General features: G+C 40.4%; 2 protein-coding genes across 24 annotated transcripts in view; one reads left to right on the top strand and one right to left on the bottom strand.

The window, feature by feature from the left end:
- Positions 1-405: 405 nt before the first annotated feature.
- Positions 406-16,483, top strand: TFG (trafficking from ER to golgi regulator). Of its 4 annotated transcripts, none has more exons than XM_035114459.1 (9): positions 406-559; positions 3,800-3,922; positions 4,425-4,633; positions 6,525-6,608; positions 7,732-7,878; positions 9,075-9,152; positions 11,890-12,030; positions 13,610-13,696; positions 15,690-16,483. In XM_035114459.1, exons 3-9 carry the CDS (start codon positions 4,450-4,452, stop codon positions 16,073-16,075), a joined length of 1,107 nt encoding a protein of 368 aa, XP_034970350.1. In that variant the 5' UTR covers positions 406-559; positions 3,800-3,922; positions 4,425-4,449; the 3' UTR covers positions 16,076-16,483. The 4 variants fall into 4 exon arrangements, with proteins under 4 accessions (XP_034970350.1, XP_034970349.1, XP_034970348.1 ...); XM_035114458.1 differs by having other exon boundaries at positions 9,075-9,242; positions 11,959-12,030; XM_035114457.2 differs by having other exon boundaries at positions 9,075-9,242; positions 15,693-16,483.
- Positions 16,484-17,773: 1,290 nt separating this feature from the next.
- The window catches only part of ABI3BP (ABI family member 3 binding protein), a 135,914-nt gene continuing 131,965 nt past the window's right edge, over positions 17,774-21,722 (bottom strand). For all 20 annotated transcript variants that reach the window (XM_035114435.2, XM_060273724.1, XM_060273718.1 and 17 more), the window contains 2 exons: positions 20,601-20,723; positions 17,774-19,509 (listed from right to left, as the gene is read on the bottom strand). In XM_035114435.2, the coding sequence (XP_034970326.1) occupies positions 19,394-19,509; positions 20,601-20,723 (239 nt within the window). In that variant the 3' untranslated portion in view covers positions 17,774-19,393. The remainder of the gene's footprint in view (positions 19,510-20,600; positions 20,724-21,722) is intronic.

Here is a 21,722-nt window from a genome sequence, read left to right as displayed (position 1 = left end):
ACATTTGCAATCCTCTACAGTGCTCAGAAGCCCTATTTGGTCCAGTCCTTTACTCTCCTGAGAGCGCACCCCATGGAGATCAATGAACATCGGCGCAGGCACTGCGGAGCAGCCTCAGTCATTGAACACGGCTTGGCCTGGAAGAAGGACCCGTGAATGACGTTTTTGCAAATACGCTCCTCTGCCCAGAAGAGACGCCAACTGCACGGAACTGATTACCAGAAACCAACAAGAGAGACTAGAATCAGGCGCATTCATTCCCGCGCATGCGCGTTAACTGGACTCGAGTTGCCTTTCTTTTTATTTTTTTTAAGGTCAAGAAAAATCTGGGTCGCTCTACGTCGCTGTCCTGTACGTAAGCACGCGTGTGTGCCCCACACCCTTTATTTCGCGCCTGCGCGGTACCGGTTTCCTCTGACGAAGCTCTTCGGTACAGCGGTACCCGCTGTCAGGTTATGGGCGGAGTGCGCATGCGTGGTGGCCCGGCGGCAGACGCGGCAGCAGCAGCAGCAACCGCCTTGGCCGAGTCTCTTTGCCACGTACGGCAGCGGCGGCAGCAGTGAGTGAGGAGGCGGAGAGCGGGTGGGGGTACAGGGTCGTGGGGCTGGCTGGCGCCGCGGCCTCCACTTTGTGGAAGAAACGGAGCGCGTGGGGTGGGGGAGCCGGTGTGCCGGTTTGAATGGGAGAGGCCGAGCCGCTGCCCACCGGGGAAGGAGCGGGTAGGACCGGTCGGGGGGGTGGGCTCAGGGCGCCTGGATGAGGCCTAGGCCGCGCCCTTCCACATCCACTCGAAACAGGGGAAGGCCACGCACTGGCTCAGCTGTTGCCACATCAACCTCAACCCATCGGCCTTGAGTCTTGTTTCTTGCTCGCCTCTCCTTCCCCACATAATTCCTTTTCTAGTTTGGGGGAGCTGCTTTAGCCTACTGCAGCAAACAGCAGGGCCAAAGCAGTGTAGATTTAATTGTGTTGTAACGAGCTTTCGTTGGGACACACACACACACACACACACACACACACACACACGGAAAAGATGCACTTCCCATTTGTGAGAAAAAGTTCCTTAGCTGCCTCCACCCTACCAGGGCTGGAGAGCCTAAAATGGGAAGAGGTCGATTTGGGGTTTCTGATTCTTTGTCACTGAGGAAGGCTCTGCAGAATACACAGCTCCCTTTATTTAAATGCTTCATCTTCTTTGTAAACCTTCAAAGTTTGTTTGTTTTTTCCTCAAGCTGCCTCTTCTTACTTGGAGTCTTTTGAGTTGTTTATCCAAGGTCATGCCAAGAGGCCCAACAGGACAGTTGTCGTTATATCTGGCTTGCTGGACTCTTAATTCTTCTACGCCTTCTACTCTAATTTGTATACTTAGAAGATGTGGAAATGTTCACAGTTCAGAATCTCAAAAGTTGAAGCACCGTGCATTTCGTTCATGCAAAGAAATTGTTATTAGCCCAGCGAAGCAGCTTTAAAAAGTGCTCAGAGCTGCTGTCAGTATTTAGTTACTTGACATTCTGAGCCAGCTGGGGCATGAGCCAGCAACTCTTCCTGTCATTGCTTTTTTGTCTTGTTTACTCCTTCAGAGAAGTTGGGGGTGTGATCAGGGCAAGTCATTGGGGTTGAAGAGATCTGTCATGGCTGATATGAGAGTGGTAGAAGGAAATCCTGTTCTTGCAAAACGGTTGCATTCATAAGCACATATACTTGGAGAAATTTGTGGCAAGAGACTTTTATTTTGTTTCTCTTACAGAATTAAGCTTTAATACTGTAATCCCAAGTATTAGCTTTGGTTCTAGCAATAGTTGCTTCCACTGTATAGTACATAAAAATATATTGGAAACCCATTACAATATACAACCAGTCATTTAATATTTGTGCAGTACAATTTATACATGTCTATCAGAAGTAAGCATTGTTGAGCTCAATAGGACATGCTTCTAGATAAGATGATACAGGATTGAAACCTTAAATAAATATAGAGACATAATTGAGTTGCCTGCTTCTAAAGAAAATTTTTGCCATTGAAATTTCATAAACTGATACATAGCCAGCACTAGAAGCTCAGTTACCGAGATAGTTGGCAGTCTCTTGTGATTACAAAGTTAATGATCCTTAAAGGAATTACTTTTCTCAAATATCCTTTACACTAATTTAATCTACTGCAACTAAAGTGCCAGTTTTTATTGTACCTTTAACAGCTAACAGGTTTACTTAATATAAACTCACAAATCGAAGCCCACTTTTATCAGATGCATCTGAAATGGTATTTGTATTTAGGGATCTAAATACCAAAGGGGTATTTAGGGATTCATCTGCCAGGGATTCCTGCATTGAAGGGAGTTGGAGTAATGACCCCTTGGATCCCTTCCAACTACAATTTTATGATGTTGTGAAATCAGTCTCTAGGTGGGTTGCAAACAGAAATATAAATCACAATATAAATTAAATATAATTAGTCTTTTTAACGTATATCACAAACTGAAAGTAAAACATGCACTCAACAGGAATATTGGAGAGTCTACATTCAACAGAGGCTTGTGAACAGCTTAGAAATTTTACTACAATAAAGAATACAGTGTTTAAGTTAATAAAGTAACTCATAACAGCATAGCAAAAGCATCTTCATAAGGGTTTGCTATAAGGAAAATCTGGTGGTTGTAGTAATAAAAGATATTGCCAGCAACAGTTTAGCTACTGGTAGTGAGCTACTAGTGATATGTAGGTGTATCATATCGGTACTTCACAACTGAATTTATTGCTAAATAGATTTGAAGGTCAAATTAAGTCTGATTTCTATAAAGCATAAACTGCCTTGAATCCCACACCTGTTTAAAGATTCTGTTCTTACAGCTGTTACAGTGCATTTACTTTTAACAAATTCGTGTTACTTAACTTAAGAAGTGTAGGGTTGTTGTTTTTTTATAAAAAGTGGCAATTTTAACATTTAAAATTATAATCTTAATTATCCAATTTGGCTGTATAGGAACTAATGAGTGTCTCTTTCATTGTATAGTCTAGAAATGTCCCAACTATTTTTTGGAAACTACAAATTTTGGCTTTGAACCAAAGGAGGACATGCATAATGATATGAAAAAGAGAACCACAGGTCCCAGTGCTGATAAACCTTACAAATAAGCTGATGACACATGCCACTTTAGATTTCACTTTTATCTGGCCTAGACTCTGTAGAATTAGTGCAGCAGAATGTAACATGTTGGCTCTGAAAGCATGTCATACAAATGTTTTAACAATTTTAAGTGTACATTTTGGGAATTGTATTATTATTCATAGATTCTTAAGCATCCTTCGCCACAAGGTCCTGGGGTGTGTATAAAATGTTACCGTATTCATTTTTTAAAATGCAATTAGATTACTAAAACACATATCAGGTGTCAAAAGCCGGGGTTAATAGGTATGTATTCAGCACATGAATCACATTCTAAGAATTATTTTCCTTCAAGGACATATTTGGATTATTGCATCTACTGTGCTTGCTTGTTTTGGAGCTTTCTGCTGGACACTGCTGGCAGTATCCGGCCAGTGGAACTCTTGCCCATATGATCAGTGGGGCAGAAGGGGGAGTGCTGCACAAATAAATGATGCTTTCTGTGGTGCACAGTGAGAGGCTGGCTTAGCACAGACAGCTGAGCAAAGGCATAAGGAGGGTTTGGATTACTCTGTTACTTGCCTTCTGAATAATAATAATAATAATAATAATATAAGAATGAATGTCTATGCTAATTAATGAAAGCCTTTGATGGTGACTGAGACTTAACTAAGTTGCCTTTGTGTTTTAATGCAGATTCCACACACTGCTGCCTATTGTTACATTTTACTAACCACTACTGCATGGCGGGACATCTGACCTCCAGCTGAAAGTAAAAGGGATAATCTGCCCAGCTACTCGATACATTTTTCAAGACAGGTACACTTAATATTTGATGAAATAAAGTTATTGATAAAGAAAGTGAATTGTACTGTAAAGTTCACAGTGACAGTGCCTTGTCTGGAAATTCTTAGTACTGTGTTCACTTTTTCATGCTGAAGATGTTAAAACAAGTATGCTCTTTCAAAAAATAACCAATATTATGCTAATTTTTAAGATGAACATTAATTTTTTCTATTACAGCTTTGGATTGTAGGAAAGTTGTACAAAATGGCTACTCACAGGAAGTTGGCATCACCATTTCCCCTCATTTCATTCCCCTCTCCAAATGCCTATAGCATTTTTGCAATTGTTAACAGTTTTAAAATCTGTTTTAGGTAGTATACATTATTATATGTGCACTTCTTTCTAGCATTATGCCATTCAGTAATATATTATTTCCCTCCCTAATCTAGTAATATAAAATTGTGCTTTGGCTGGAATGAATCAGTGTAATTGTTTCTCAGGGTATATTAATGTAAATGTATTTCATTTTGAATAGCTGTGTAAGAAGGCCAGAGTTAACCATGAATGGACAACTGGATTTGAGTGGAAAGCTTATAATTAAAGCTCAAATGGGTGATGATATTAGAAGAATTCCCATTCACAATGAGGACATCACCTATGACGAGTTAGTGCTGATGATGCAGAGAGTTTTCAGGGGAAAGCTTCTGAGCAATGATGAAGTTACAATAAAATACAAAGATGAAGGTAGGATTTCTTTGAACTTTTAGTGTTAACTAATAGTACAAAAATCTTTTTGGTGTTCCAATTGTTTTTGTTATGGCACATTTCTCTTCTTTTTCTGACCAGTGTAGAGCTCTGTTCTTGATATGTCAGCACAGTGCTAGTATCCTGCAGGAAGTGTGGTAGGAAACAAAAGTTATGGCAGCATGTCATAGATACTGCTTATTTATATTGTGCATTGCACTGTATAACTCAGTTGCTTACCTCCGTGGTGGTAATGCTGAGTTTAAAAGTCATGCATTCTGTGATGCTGTATCTGTGAGTGATCTCCAACTAAGTTATACATAGAATACAAATGGAAATCAATGGACTTAAGTGTTTCTATTTTCAGTATTGCCCTATGTAATGGGGCAGTTCCATCAACCTAGGAAATTTCAGCCTTTTCTGTGGCTTTAATAATTACCATGGGTTCTCCAGCAAAAACTTAAAAGCAAAGGCACTCCCTCAAGATTTGGAACTAGTCTGGGACAGATGGCCTTGAATAAGCCCAATAATTAATATTTGTAGAGAGACAAGAGGGAGGCAACTGTGAGACTCGGGGAACCAGTGGTTCTGGGCTTTTATTAGCATAGGAAAGGGTTAGGGCTTTGTTCTACAACTGGATACTGACACCAACAGGAGAAAGTTGGAAATTGACATTGCTGAATCCTGTCAGCAGCCCCAGGGGTCTCTTATTCGGTTCTATATTTGAGGCTTGCACCCCTGAACTAAGATGCAAGTGGAGCTGTGACTCTTCAGACGCCTGGCTTGTATCCCAAAGGACATTTGCTATATAATAATTACTGTATTAGGCCTGTATGCACACAATTCCTATAATTCTCAAAAATAATTGTCTTGAACAAGTGCTACTATTCTGATGTTACCTGAAGTAACCTGAAGTAAGGGATTGGGCAAGTCTCGCCTATATCTGCAGTATAATCCAGGGCAGCAGCACAAATGTAAAGTGGAAGAGCATGTTGGCATGTATTTCGCAAAGTAGTCTCTGTCTAAACATGCCCAAAGTGTTTCTCTTGCTTTTAGCTTTTCTTGAAATTGCTAGTCATTTTGGGACTGAACAGGACTTTTTGCTCCTGTGGAAATCTGTGTTTTGTTGCTTTGGAATTTACTGGGTGAAATGACTGCCATTAAGATTGAGGTGATATGTTTTCCACTGGTTCTTCTGCATTATGATTTTGGGACTCCCTAGGAACTCAGAAATTCGCAGATGTGCTTATCTACCACAGGGCATTGGGGCATCAGCCAGCAGCTTTCATAATGTAGCACCAAGTACTTACTGTGAAGTGGTCACTGGACATGTTTTAGAGAACAGATTCTGTGGACATAGTCTTTGCATTACCTCCTTTCATTATTTATATAAGTACTGTGACTGCTATGTAAAGTTGATGTAATGCCAGTGAATATTTTAGAGGAAATTGGAATAGGAGAGGCTAAATAATAATCTGCCAGAAATTGTTCTATGGGTATGTATAGTTTGGGGGGGGGGACCTGCTAACTTTATTACCAAGAGTCATTTTCTCTTTACATATACAATGGTACCTCTGGTTGTGGACACGATCCATTCCGGGGTGTCATGTGCACCCCGAAAAGTCCACAACCAGAGCGGCGCTTTGCGCACGAGCTAAGTGTGATAGAGTGCTTCTGCGCGCGCGGTGAAACCTGGAAGTAAACACTTCCGGGTTTGCCACATTCGCAAGCTGAAGAGAAGCAACATGAGGTATGACTGTATACATCTTTTATTTGTGGAGAGGAGGATGTGTTTACCTCTAACGGATGCTCATTGCAAGTGACATTCTGTAAAGTGATTATTTTTATTAATGTGCATAAGATCTGATTCCTAATTCTCTTTAATTAACAGATGGAGATCTAATAACAATCTTTGATAGCTCAGATCTTTCTTTTGCAATCCAGTGCAGTAGGATACTGAAGTTGACACTGTTTGGTAAGTACTAATGATTTTTGAGTCACATGAAATTCTTGTACTTGGGGGGGGGGGCTATTCTTAGCAAACTAGTGCTTTCCCCTTATTATGCATCTTGGTAATAAACTTTCCTTCATGCCCACCCAGCAGTTCAGGCATTTACAGGTGACAAAGGCCACATTGTCCTGGAAAAGGGCATTTATTTATTTATTTGCTAGCTTGGAGTACCTGGAACTTTTAGAAACCAAAAAACATTTTGTTTTATAAATGGATAGTGTAATTTGTCAGTTTGGACCCATCACACCAAAAATGGGTAAAGTTATGCCAAAGTCATGTACGTATTAGTCTGCCATCTTGATTCAAATTGGTTATTGGAGTCCAAGAAAGACCGTTACCACAGGAAACCTTTATGCTGAGTTCAGTGATGTTATATTGAGAGACCGCTAAACCTATGCCAAAAAGTGGGCAAAGTTACCCAAAGTTAAAGTCCGCCATCTTTATTCAATATGGCATCTAGCATTCACATGTTGACGAAGAGCACTGCCCCCACCTCAGGAATCCCCATGCCAAGTTTGGTGACAATATCTTGACAGGTGTCCAAATATATAGCAAATGAACAAATGGATGGGCAGATGAACAAACCATTTCCCAAAATATAGTAAATTTGAGTTCATAGGCACCCTTTACTGTAAGATCTTAAGGTAGGTTTCCACAAAGTGCATTCCATTTTCACAGTTAAGGTTGTTTTCAGTGTATAGCAGGGGTGGCCAACTCCCAAGAGACTGCGATCTACTCACAGAGTTAAAAACTGGCAGTGATCTACCCCCTTTTTAGGAAGGAGGAAGGCCCATTTTGGGGGGTTTCGGGCCAAAGTTGTTGAGTTTTTTCAGGGAGGAGGTAAAATTTTGAGCTTTTTTAGGGGAGCCACAGTTGTTCAGCTTCTTTGGGGGGAGCTAATGATCTACCAGTGATCTACTGCAGATGTCCAGTGATCTACCGGTACTACTATCTACCTGTTGGACATGCCTGGTGTATAGAATTGGCTAGAATAAGGCTATGAAATGCTTTTACTTTAATTCTTACAGGAAGGCAATTGAAAATTCTTGTGCCATAAAGACTCATTAGTATAATATTCCTTTTACAGTGAATGGGCAGCCAAGGCCTCTAGAATCTAATCAAGTGAAATACCTCCGTCGAGAGCTGATAGAACTTCGTAACAAAGTGAATCGTTTGCTGGATTGCCTAGAGCCCCCAGGTGAACCAGGACTTTCCACAAGCCTCCCTGAAAATGGTAGGTTGGTGATTGGCACTGCCAAATAATTGCTTGAGCTTCCGCAGTTGTGTGTACATGTATTTCCCATGTAGAACCCTCCACCCCATCCCAACCAGAGTTCTGTTTAATAAAACTGTAATCTTGACAGCTATCTCTCATAAAAAGTATCTGAATACGGATATCTTTTTTATGATCTCTGTTGCGACTTGGGATAAAAATCCTGTGCTAGTATCTTGCTCAATATACACCAAATTTGTTGTGCTAAAGTGTAAAGAAAACGGTATAATTTGTTGAATAAATAAAACTTATGAAAAGTCATCACCTTAATATACAACAAGAACCCCCATGTTAAATAACATAATATTGGTTATTATGGTGTGTTGAGATAGAATACATTCTTCAGTTTACTGCATACATGCTGACCGTACCTCTGGGGAGAAGTTGGGAGTGGTTCTTAGGCATGTCTGGAACATCCTCTGTGGGAAGAGGGAGATGACTGAACCAGAAAATCCTGTGAGTTTTGAATGTGTGTTTAACTACCTCTAATTGGTCAGCTGCCTAGTCAGGTGGTATTTGAAATATTCAAACACATGGCAATCAAGCCCCTGCATGTGTACATTGGACCTTCTTCATATATGAACTTCCAGTTACTTTCTTTGTGAGAAAAACATTTACAGTGGAACCTCGGTTTACGAATTTTCGGTTTACGAACGCCCCGGACCCATCTGGAACGGATTAATTCACTTTCCATTACTTTCAATGGTTACCCCATGGTGCACAATACAGTGGTACCTCGGTTTAGGAACACAATTGGTTCCGGAAGTCTGTTCATAAACTGAAGCGAATTTTCACATTGAAATTAATGGAAAGTGGATTAATCCGCTCCAGATGCATCCGCGGAGTACTCAACCTGAAGCGTACTTAACCCGATGCATGGGTGTAATTGGTTCCGGAAGTCTGTTCATAAACTGAAGCATTCATAAACTGAAGCGAACTTTCCCATTGAAAGTAATGGAAAGGGAATCCGTTCCAGATGGATCCGCGGCGTTCGTAAACTGAAAATTCATAAACTGAGGTGTTCATAAACCGAGGTTCCACTGTAAAAGATAGTAACACTTCTGATGTGAGGTTGCTAAGCAAGCTGTGGTAGTCCTTGAAACAAACTTGGATACTCTATCAACAAGGCCTCTAAAAAGTTATTTTTTGTCTTGCAGATGTTGCAGAGAGTAGGGAAGATAAGCCTGCTACTACTGATTCCACTGTCAAGCCTTCTACTCAAGTTATAGCAGCAAGTATGTCTGCTTTTGATCCATTAAAAAATCAAGATGAAATCAACAAAAATGTCATGTCAGCATTTGGGCTGGCAGATGATCAGGTGTCGGGTAAGAATACATATTTTATTGAAACCCTTGTTGAAGTTTGAACCTTTCAAAATCATCCATGCATCATGAGGATCTTGTAGAATGAACATGAGGGAAATACAAAATTCTTATTTTATTATAGTTAAAAACATTGGTAACAATTAAACGACAATCCTTTTCCAATACCGAAATGACAATTCCCAAGATGTAATTAGATATGGTAGGTGAGCTAACATCTTTTTGGTGTCAGCTGATACTTAGTCTTATGTTCCTACTGTCTCATGAACTTCCCCAAAATGCACAAAAGTCTATAATTTTTTATGCCTTTTATATGTATTCTTCCTGTAAAATGCACGCTTCTCAGGGCCTTTCAATGCACCCCCCCCATAAATATCCATATTTTTTTGGTGACAAGCATAATCCTACTGATAGTGGTGTTCCGATCTGCAAGCAAGTTCATGAAGTCGAATACGGTTAGCACCACTGTGAAAAATGGACTTAACAAATTCCTCCCCTATCCTTAGATAAAGCATTTCCCCCCAGACATGTAGCAGCAAATTAGACACATTGATTTCTCTAGCATCATTAATCCATTCCAAGGGCTTTTCTGTGATCTTAATTTGAAGGAAACAATGTATGCACAGCGTGACATTCCTGCATAGTATACTACCCTTTGCTTCTCTCAGTAGCATAATTCTTGTTTTAGACTATTTTTCTGTCATCTGCAAAAGTGGTTGGATGTATGCTCCAAATTTAGCTTGCACTTCCTGAAGGTTTTGATTTTAATTTTGCACTAGGATCATTAGATGTGGACGACACCAAAGCCCTAGAACCATCATGCCATATGTACACAAAAAACGCTGTTTCTGGATTTTTATGTGCTTGCAACATGAACGCCACGTGGATGGTCAACCTAAAGACATACAACCCATGGTTAAATTGTGCTGATTCTTAGTTTAAAGAACTGAGAATAGTCTTTTATGTTGTAAAAGCAAAAGCATTGCCCTTGTGATCATACATAAAAATTTGAAAAGGAATGCAGTGTGTCTGAAAGAGCCAGAAAACAGAAAATACATGTAAGAGGATTTTTTGGTGATACATTAACAATAGTATTTTAGTAATGACTGGATAACTTTTCTATAATACAAAAACAATCTATAATATAAATTGGAAACTCCTGAGACTGTGGTACGTGGCTCATAGGGTGTCACTTTAAGGGATTAAACGTACTCCAAAGCTGTGATCTGGTAATTGACAAGTACTTGTAATTATCACATTAATTATAAATAGGGAAAACTTAGTTGCTACATTGCTATAATGTTTCATAGTGCAGAGTAAGTTGATTGCCCTGTTGCTCAGACTAATAATCACTGTGTGTATTCACTGTAAAAAACAAAGTATTCTCAAGAGAAAATTGGATGTTGAGTTGGTTTCCTTGATGCAAAATTAGCCTTGTGCAAGGCAAATTAAGCATGTTACAGCTGTCCATGTAGACTATACTTTGAGTGGTGAAAATTGATCTGCCCCAAAGCAGTCAGATGATGAATTCATGCCATAGCTGTTGCATGGTTTGAATTTGCTACATGCTTAGGTCACCCTTGGGTTGCGTGAATTTGGTGCTCTGGCTCTATAAAATATGGGTATGTTTGGAGGGTTCGTGTCTATATATAAATGATTTCTGAAGATCAACGGCAATAATTATCACTTAGTGCTACTATGGCCACATTCATGTCTTACATTTAAAGCACTATGATGCTACCTTAAACAGACATGGCTTCCTTCAAAGTTAACATCTCTACCCAGCCTATAGTATAAAAATGACTAACCTGGAACCTAGATATCCTTTATGTACAGACAACTCACATTTTGTGCGGGGTTGCATTCTGGGTCATTGTGCATGTCAGTGGTCGTGCACGCAAAATGGTCACCTCCTATACTTGGGGGTTTCCTTGCTGAATAGACTATAATGGTTTTATTAGCAGGGAGGATGCCCTGACATCTAATGAAAGAATGTGGGGACAGGAAGGTGCTGTAGAAGTTTCAGGGAATTGGATTTGATAATTTGTCGTCAATCTGAGCAAATTACCAGAAACAGTGTGTGAGTGTTGAAATTGAAATACTTATTAAATAGTTATTGAATTAATATTTTTAAGTCATCCCAGGCTTCACATCATGGTCTTGTAGCTGCTTCCATATAGATTGTCCTTTTTTTTTGCAAAAATATGTTCGTAGTAACAGGGAGGTTTGCTTATTGTGCCTTTGAAATTGACATTTCTGAACATTTTGAATTAAAAAAACCTTCATTTAGATTTCATTAAGCTGAGTATAGCTAGCATTCAAACTGCAAAGCCTTTAAAGCAGGTACATCAGTATAAACCAGCAGTAACTTTGTGGAAAATGACAACAATAATATTAGCCCAGACACACTGAGAAATTGTACAGATGATGTTTTTTTTAAGGAATAAGAGTTGCCCTTGGTAAAGAGGTTTTAAAACACATTGGGAACTTGTTCGGTTATGTTTGTGGTGCTGAAAGAAATTGCCAGATTTTGGAGTATAGTAGATTGTATATTACGCCTTTTAAATATGGAAACATGAAATGGTACACCAAATTTTATTAATGAAAGTCAGAGATCACTAGAATTCTGTGTCTGCACTGTTTTCCCCAGGACCCCCCAGTGCCCCTGTAGAGGAGCGTTCCGGAACACCTGATAGCATTGCTTCTTCATCTTCTGCAGCTCATCCACCTGGAGTTCAACCACAGCAGCCACCATATGGAGGAACTCAGCCACAAACTGGTCAGATGGAAGGTGAGCAATACCTGTGCTCCATTATCCTGCAGATGGGGTGTTTACTTGCCCTACCCATCTCTCCTAATACGATGCTGCCTGTGCTCTTTTCTTCTTGAGCTCTACCATTCTCATCTGCGCGTAGATGTCTTGCTCTTTTAAACTACTGTATCCATTGTCAGTTGCTGGCCCTCACTCCATGTGCTCCATCTCTCTACACCCCCAACAATCTCTCAAATGTAGCTGTTTTTCCAGACCTTCATTTGCAACTGAAACCAAGCCTAATTACATTTAGCAGCCCATTCTCACATTCATCACTCACTATGCTTGTATCTTTCCTCCCTTCTGTCAAAATTTAGAGTGTAAGCTCCTTTGAGGCAAGGACTTGTTTTTCGCTACCCTGGCAAACTGCTGTGTATACTGATAGCACTGCATAAATACTAAAAATAAATAATAACATTGCAGATGATTCCATTAGTTGTTTTAGCATAACGCTCATGAAACAAACAGATATAAAACAAATTAAGAAGGCCCAGTTCTGATTATGCAACATTTAAAACAGTAGATGGTGCTACAGTGTTTGCAAAGCAAGGCAGTTCTATAAAATGAAAACATAAAGTACATGAAAAGTATTTTGCAGGATTATTGCAGTGGTTTAAAAGGGTTGAAGTGACAGTTCAATATTGTTTAGCAGTACTGTCAAACAGCTAATTTTTGTATTGGAAACATCTGTTCTGTCCAGTTATTAATACTCCAGAAAACTTAAAACCTTCCCTTGGACAGTATAGAAACTGACTTTGCAGAGCAGTGTTTAAATTCCTCATGCTAGGTTCTGTGCAACTGTAAAATGAATGTTTGCCTAAAAAAACATGCATTCTATATTGTAGATTAAAATAATATTGGGGTGCTATCAAATGAATAGTTCTGTTGGTGCAAGGATTGCTGGCTGTGCAGCACAACTTCCCCTCCCTCTCCTCTTGCCCCATTTGTGCACCCCTATACCCTCCCAAAATCTGCTCTAGAGAGTTGTGGGAACCAACTTTTTGAACGGTTGATTTACTTGGTGTTTAATTTTTATTCTTAATTATGATTTTAATGGTGTTTAATGCCCTGAGATTCTTGAGTGAAGGACGGACTTCAAATACCTCAAATACATTTTTAATTCTTTTGCTTTTAACTTTTTAAATGAATTTTACTGGTATGTTTTTATATTCTTGAAAACCACTGTGATATATTTTTATGATAGTGGTATATAAATATTTCTATAAATAAATAAAGTACATACACACATACAAAGAAGCCGTCAACGCTTAAGCCTTCCCAAAGACCTGACTGTTGCTAGCCAATAACCTCTTTCAAATCATGTTTGGATAATATGAGTTTTTTAATATAAAATAAAAGAAAGGGAGTTGGAGGGGGCCTCACTTTTTGTTACACCAGATAAACAGTTTTCTTCAGGAAAACATGTTTAGTTAGATTCAGTAGCTCCTCAGTTTTTAAAAATATATGGTTTAACCTTAAGAAAATAATATTTGAGGCAGGTAAGACTGAGCTGCTAATATTTCTTAAATTTCTTAAAGCTTTTAATTTAAATTGGTAGGCCAGATATATCCACAATATCCACAACAAGCTGGATACCCTGCTCAGCAGCCTCAGCCTCAGCCACAGTATGGTATGCAGTATCCAGGTAAGCAGGTGGAAGGTACCTCAAAATTTTTGTATATAGTACAAAATGTGTTCACTTAACTATATCCTGAAATGCATGCTCTCTAATTCTGTTCTGAAATCAAACTAATTTTTTGTAAACTTCAGTATTTTCTGCGAAATACCACTACGCAAGGGACCTTAAGACTTCACTCAGCAACTATCTTCTTGGGTGCAATTCAGTTGGAGAAGCATGAAACCTTTGTGCGTGTCAGAAAGTAGCGGATCTTGGACAGCATCTGAATAATGCAACCATGGGGGCAGGGCAGATTAGTCTTTTCCAAGTGGTTGCATCGTCCACATAACTATTACCGTTTTGATACAGGCCCCAGATAATGTGGGATAGCCTTACCAAAAGGTAGCTCCTAAATAGTTGTTTCTAAGTATGAAGGGCATCTCAGTGGCCATAAATATACTACAGAGGTTATTGGAGGAATAGCATTCAATCCTACTTGTTCTTGCTAAGAGGTTGTGCCCCCAAAGGTTTACTGAAGATGATCCAGTTAGAATGCACTGTTTTGGAGCTGGTGGGTGGTGGATTTTTTTTACGTTAACATGTGGAGCATCAAAATAAAAGGCCTGCATGAGGTTTTTCTTGCTTCCCCATTCTCCCCTGATTGGCCTCCAGAAAGCATCTGGAACTCTTCAGCTGAAGTGAAATTAGTCAAATAGTCCCTTAAAATGCTCAATAAATTGGGAGAGGTTGTGAAAACAGTGCTTTTTTTCTTTTGAAGAAAACTCAGATCTGGTGTTTACATTTGCCTCAAACATTGACCCATTGAAGTCATTACTATAAGCTGCTATGAAGATGATATCTGTACCAGGGCAATTTTTGAGGCCCAATTACCTGTGAATACCACATAGTTGCTACTCAGTCAAGTGATTACAGGCAAAGTTAACTATTTCCTGAGGTAGAAGTTTCTGAGTTTGGTGTTGTTGCAGTGAAGCCATTCCCTTTTTATTTGGCTGTCGTGTATGCTCTTTCTAATATGAGACAGTTTCTTATACATTGATACTAGGTAGTAGGATTTGTTTCTCATGATCATCGCCACGTGTCAGTTTTAGTAGCACTAGACTGAGCTATCTGAAGCACACCTAAGCTTGGTAGTGCTCTTGTTTTAAAAAGTTTGTTTCATAGTAAATTTGAGCCCAAATTGCAGGTGAGTTCAAAATTTACTCTACTGTATTCTCTGATCCTTGCTTTCTCTGTTCAGGGTCTTGCCTTTTTAATAATTGTTATGTATCTGGTGTTTAATGCTAACAGGATTCCAGTCAATGGAGATGTTTCATTGCAAGTAGTTTCAGGTGTGTTTCATGCCAGAAATAAATGGAGTATCAGTCTTTGTACCAGCTTGTTATTTTACATTTGCAGTCTGAAATTCTTTTCAGTCAGACTGATAGTGAAGCACAAGCGTTAAAAGCACCTAAACTGTTGCCAGGAACTACTTTCGAGACTAGTGTCTGGAGGAATTTTTGTGTGTGCAGAACTAAATATGTTCATAGCTTGATTAGTAAAATGGGACAGCACTGAATATATTTGCAATTTAAAGAAAGTTTTTAAAACATATTGGAAATAATTGCCTAAATTATTGTTGGATTAAAATGGGAGTTTTAACCCAACAACGATTTAGGCAATTATTTCCAATATGTTTTGGCCATGATGGTTGGGATTTGTGGGAAGTAGAGACTTACAACATCTAGAGGGCTACAGGTTGTCCACTCCTGCTTTAGAGCAGCACTATTGGAGAATTTTGCTCCACTTTTGTGCACTGGAGTTGGCTAGTATTGTATCCAGGCTGGGTTTTTTTTTTTACATTAAAAAATGCAATTCATGTTTTACTCCCCACCCCCTGTTGTTTTTCATGTATGTTTTTTAGCTTTTGTCTGGAATGTCTGTATTTTTAAGAATGCATTACAAAATGAACTGTTGTGTTTCTTTAACTTACGGTATCTGTATTGCTGTTTGGCTCTTCCAGCAGGCTACAGCCAGCAGACTGCTCCTCAACAAGCACAGCAGTTCCAAGCATATAGCCAGCAGCCCTCACAGGCTCCAGCTCCTGGGTTTCCTGGCCAGCCTCAACCTCAGCAGCTACCAGCTCAGCCTCCCCAGCAGTATCAGGCAGGCACCTTTCCTGCACAGAACTACACAACACAAGCTTCACAGTCGGCCAGCTATAATGTGACCCCAGCTTCACAACCTGGAATGGCTCCCAGCCAGCAAGGTGCTTATCAGCCAAGACCAGGCTTCACTCCACCGCCTGGAACTACTATGACACCCCCTCCAAGTGGCCCGAATCCATATGCACGCAATCGCCCTCCTTTTGGCCAGGGTTACACCCAGCCAGGTCCTGGCTATCGATAAGGAAGCTGTGCTGTTGACGGGCCCCAAGTAAGTCCAAGCTGTTGCCGTTGCTATTCCATCCATACAGACTCCAAGGTTCTTTAACTAAAATATGGAAACTAATGAAAGGCAGAATATTCTATGGTATCACTGTTGCTGTATAATTTGCTGGGATAAATGACCAAATGAATCTTGTTTTCTGCTTTAAATTGTATTGGCTTTCTAGTTTAATATTGGAAACACTACCTAAATGTTTGTAAAGTAATGACATTCTGACTTGCCATATTAAACTACTAGGTGAAAAATCTAGCTGAAATCTGGCTTGTTTTTACTAATAAAATGCTGTACTAAATTAGATCCACTTGTTAAAACTAGGTATGTTTAAATTGTAACATGCACACTGAAATTGAATAAAATATTCAAACCATTCTTTTTTGTTCAATTGCCGGGCATTGTGTTTTTACTACATCCATTGAAATATCTGCAGCTATAGTAAAGAACCCCCACCCCCAATCAGGAATGCTTCAACCAATATAATTCTCCATGTAAGCCATCCCAGCATTTCCTGGGGGGGGGGGGGGAACGCTGCAGAAGACCTTGGATGCTGGCAAATTGTTACCAGCAAGTGTAGGTAATAATTAACTAGGTAAAATGATAGTCACTGTGTAAGGCATCGTACCTGTGTCCTAGGTGTAGTGACAGCTAATCCCTATAGTGGCCTGAGGCACTGCCTGTGCACTTACCTGCGCATGTGCACTAGAATAGGAAGGATCGATGTCCGCTTCATGGTATTCACAGCTATTGAATCACATGCACCATGTCCTTTTCACCATCCAAGGGAATCTGGAAATAGCTGTTTACTGACTTAAGAACAAATAATGGTTGTCTCAAAATGGATTCACAAACTTAATGTGACAGTGAACGTTCTGTGAAGTACTCATGTGACAGGCTTATTATAGTGCATGGGAACCATAACCTGTTAAGAGCATATATTGAAACACACTGGGTTATAGCCAGCTAAATTCTACTCAGAGCAGACTCATTGAAATCAACAGACCTAAGTCATGCCCATTAATTTCATGATTAACGTTGGAGACAACCCATTCACATTTAGTTCTGTGGAATGAAGCAATTGAACTATTAGAGGTTACATTTTCAAAAGCCCCCATATATGCTAAATTTCATGAAGTAATGTGATTTAACTATTTCAACCAATAATAGACTTAAGGTACCAAGCTATTACAACTGTATGAACCAATAGCTCCTTGTGATAATGCAAAACCATTTCGATTTACAGTATATATGTGCAGCACCATCTTTCAAGCTGCCACAAATGCATAACTTGCTAAGGTTGCATGTGCATGTCCTGTACGGGAGCACAATGTGTCACACAATGCTTCCATGTAAAACAAACCCAGCACATTCATTTAGGCAGCCACATGCGGCTATGGAGCCTCTCGGCTAAGCTATATTGAGGGAGATGCTCTATTTCACATTGTTTACAAAACCTTAAGGAAGGATGTGGCACACCCTGATTTTGCTGTCAATCTGATGTACTGAAACAGGACACTGCCACCTCCCCCAAGCTATCTGATAATTTCAGAATTGCAACTAAAGGTTACTGGAAAGTCTTTGAAGCGGCTCTCAAGAGAATTTAGGATTGTTTTCAGAATTTTTCAGTTTTGTGTCTGCTGAATATACCAATGGATCAAATACTACTTATGATTTAAAATACTTTATTAAGAGTACAGTGTACCGGCAATGTACTTAAAAGTTTTTTTTATTATAAACAACCAATCCAATATTCCTTGTGTTCTTTTTTAATACATTGAATAAACACCTTTAAAAACCTACATCTCTTTATATATATAATGTTTAAATGCTTAAGCAATACAAATATATCACTTTGTGTAGAGGGGAAGCACAGAGCCATAAAAAAAAACAGCTTTCATTTTTCCATTCTACAAAGATCACATTACTGTTTCAACTGTATATAAAGATTTTTGTATGCTTCAGCCATAATATATTCTACATGGTATTTGACTGAAGTCTGCATTCATCTTTACTCAACACAGTTAAAACCTAATAATCACACTAGCTTCTTAAGGGTACATTTAAACCTGATTATTTTTTATTTTATGTCTGTTGATTTTTTGGAGAGCATTTTATAAATTATGAATATTGCATACATGTTGGGAAGGCAGGTTTCCCTGGAAGCAGTGAATGATTGTCTGCTTTGTACTGTACAGTAAAGGAAAACACTGTGCTTAAAATACATGCCCTTGGTAAGTATTAGAGCACACAATATTTTGAGATGCAGCATCCTGTTTTGCTTCATTATAATGATAGTGATCACAGGGTTAAGGTTTGTACAGATCATCTCCCTGTTGTTTGCTGTAGCAACAGATTTTACCTTTAGGTGGCTGCATTCTATCTTTTGAGCAGAGCTGAAATTAGTCCACTATAGAGAGGCAAAAATCTGCAGAGACATAGCTTCCAGTTACTCCAAAAGCACCATAGAAGCATGTGTATACAGTCCCTTCAATAGTCAGCTCCATCTATGCAAGACAGGTGTCTTGAGCAGGCCTTACAAGCAAGTTGTAACCTGCTTTCGCCAAATCAAAGTCCTGCTGGACATACAGAATTAAAACCAAGAGAGAATAAAACCTACCTTTAGGTGAGTTCTCCACAAAATGATACAGGCATCCAATCTACCTCAGGCTAACTGGTGAGTGTTTTGCCACACTTTCAAATGGCAGAACGATTATTGACATGGGCTCAGTCAAATGTTCTCTGGCATATGGCTGCCATGTTTAAAAACACAGGCTATCTGAGTATAGAGCTGTATAGAGAGCATCATTAGCTTTCCAGAGTGTTCAGAGAACTGTATATTTGCAGCCTGGGCATATAAAGTAGCAGAAAAGCTAACCTGACAGAATAACTTAAATGAGTTGAAAAATAAATCAGAACACGTACTTCGGCAGTATGCATCAATAAAATTCAGAATACATACTTTTCCATAAAGGTGCCTTAAACAATGATAAATAATAAACTACATCTTTCAAAATATGTAGAAGGCACCAGAAGAGACTTAAGAGGGAGCCAGCTTCCCAAGTATTTTATGACATGTTCCAAGTTCCTACAACAGATCCATAAATCTGGACAACTATAATTAAGCAGCCAATGCTATCAAACAGTTAACACAGTACTGTTAGTTTTCAGAATGAACAATACTACACCACAACACATTTCCATCTCTCAGCTTGCCTGGGTTAGCCATAGCTGGATTGCAACCATTTGGTATCATCCTTTGCTCTGCCATTTGTCTTATCTCTTGCTCTACCATTTTCCAGGTATTGTTGCTCCACACTCATACCAGTGGACGTAGTTAGTACGCGTCTCCGCACCTATTTTCCCAAACTTGACAGGCTCCTGTCGCACTGCTCTAAAAAATCCTGGTAAAACAAAAGGAGGGAAAGCAGAAGCTAAACACAGAAATGCTGGTTCTGGTATTAACATTTGCCTAGGCGTACACCTTTTAAAGTGCACATTTTCCCACCGTTGGGACGCATGTCCGTGGCAAATAGGGCCAGAGGCAAACGGTACAGCTACAGACAAAAGTGGGCAGAGCAACTCTTAGTGCAGTAGTTGTGTTTTAGTCATGGAAAAGTCTGAGATTGATACATCCCTTTTCTCCATCTGGGCAACAATTACACAGTTGAACGACACATTCCAGCCAGCCAAAAGCATTCAAGTAGGGCAGGGGTCAGAAAACTGGATCAGGCCCAATTGCCTTCAGGATCCAGCCTGCGGACTGTCCATGGATCGGTGTGGGGATTCTGTTTGTTCGGGCTGCGCCATTCCCCCCCCCGCACAATTCCATTCCCCCCCCTCTCCCTCACACACACCATGGCGGCACCTCCCTCCCTCCTCCTGGCTTCTCCTCACCCTGCCTAGAGGAGGAAGGGGGCTGGGCTGGGCTGAACTGGCTGAGTGCCATTTTAAGCAGCCCCTCTCCGGAGCCAGCCCTTTCACGCCGCTCATCTTCCCTCTGCCACCGCCACTGCCCTGGTGCTCCTGTGGGCCAGAGAGTGGAGTGGATGAGCTTGCTCTGCCTACCCATGAGAAGCAGCAGCGGTGGTGGTGGTGGTGGTGCAGCGGCTGGGGCTGGGGGAGGAGGACTACTTGCCCCCCCACCTCTTCCAGCTCCCCCCCCCATGGTGCCACTTCTCCGGCCCACTACAAGGTCTGAGGGACAGTGGACCGGCCCGCAGCTAAAAAAAATTGCCGACCCCTGAAGTAGAGCATAGAGCAAGGCCACTTGGAAGTGTGGCCTGAGGAGAATCTGAAGAGCTGGACAGGGAGGCCTGGAGGCATTCAGCCTCTGGGCCTGAAGTTTTCTAGCCCATAGGGCAAGACAATGACAAGCATGAGCAAATTTTAGTTTGCAAATGTGTGTCCTAAACAAGCTTTAAGGAAACCAAGCTTGGCTGTGGGTCCATGTCAAGTGTCCAAAAAGTCCAGACACAAACCCTTTGCAACTTACCATCTTTGGTAGGTAGTTGATCCGACTGAACATGTTGCCCTGTTTTTCCGTCTAAATACGAGTCCACAAATTGACAGTGATCTTCTCCATGCCCCCTCTGATCTCCTATGTCGTAAAATTTACCTGAAAACATGAAGATCACCTTTAAAAAATGAGTGAAATTCAAATGCCATTAAATAAAGATTAGAGGAGTGTTTATGACCGCCCTAAAGAATTTAACAAGAGGTGCATAAAACTGACCAGTCCCCGACCAGTAGACCATGCCTACAGCCCTATAAACATTTGGCCAAATCCAATTTAATAATATAATAATAAATTTTTATTTATACCCCGCCCTCCCCAGTCAAACCCAGGCTCAGGGCGGCTCACACCAATAAAATTACAATAAAACATAAAAAGCAATTGATTAAAATACAGACCAAAATACAGTATTAAAATTTAAAATGCAGCCTCATTTCGAGTACTCCACAAATCCAAGCCATGAGGGAGGAAAAACACAGGGGTCAGACTAAGTCCAACCCAAAGGCCAGGCGGAACAGCTCTGTCTTGCAGGCCCTGCGGACAGATGACAAATCCCGCAGGGCCCTGGTCTCCTGTGAAAGAGCGTTCCACCAAGTTGGGGCCAACACTGAGAAAGCCCTGGCCCTAGTAGAGGCCAATCTAGCCACCCCATGGCTCAGGATCTCCAGAATATTGTTGTTTGTGGACCTTAAGGTCCTCCGCGGGGCATACCAGGAGAGGCGGTCCCGTAGATATGAGGGTCCCAAGCCGCATAGGGCTTTAAAGGTCAAAACCAGCACCTTAAACCTGATCCTGATCCTGCTCCCCACCCCCAAAAAGCTAACCAACCCAATTGAAACTTATTTTACATAGCTATGCACACACACATCTATGTGTGCTGGTCCTCATTTAGCTGGTCGTATGCCTGCTTCCATGGGTATATAGCCCACTACTTCAATCGTTTTGCCATCTCAAGAATGTATCCTGTCAGTGACAATCTCTGCTAAGCTGGCAGCAGCCTTTTCAGGTGACTATAGATTCCAAGCCCTTTAAAGTTGAAGGCAGCAATCTTTGTTCCACTTTACCATCAGTGAAGCACTGAATGAAGCAAGTGGGGATGAT

The sequence above is a fragment of the Zootoca vivipara genome, chromosome 4 (assembly GCF_963506605.1).
Source record: "Zootoca vivipara chromosome 4, rZooViv1.1, whole genome shotgun sequence".
Classification (NCBI taxonomy): domain Eukaryota; kingdom Metazoa; phylum Chordata; class Lepidosauria; order Squamata; family Lacertidae; genus Zootoca; species Zootoca vivipara.
This window is presented reverse-complemented; position numbering and strand designations above follow the sequence as displayed.

Coding starts and splice junctions, on each gene's coding strand:
- TFG (XM_035114456.1), top strand. CDS start 4,450: ATGAATGGACAACTGGATTTGAGTGGAAAGCTTATAATTAAAGCTCAA. Junction 6,609..7,731: donor ACTGAAGTTGACACTGTTTG/GTAAGTACTAAT, acceptor TTCCTTTTACAG/TGAATGGGCAGCCAAGGCCT. Junction 7,879..9,074: donor CACAAGCCTCCCTGAAAATG/GTAGGTTGGTGA, acceptor TTTGTCTTGCAG/ATGTTGCAGAGAGTAGGGAA.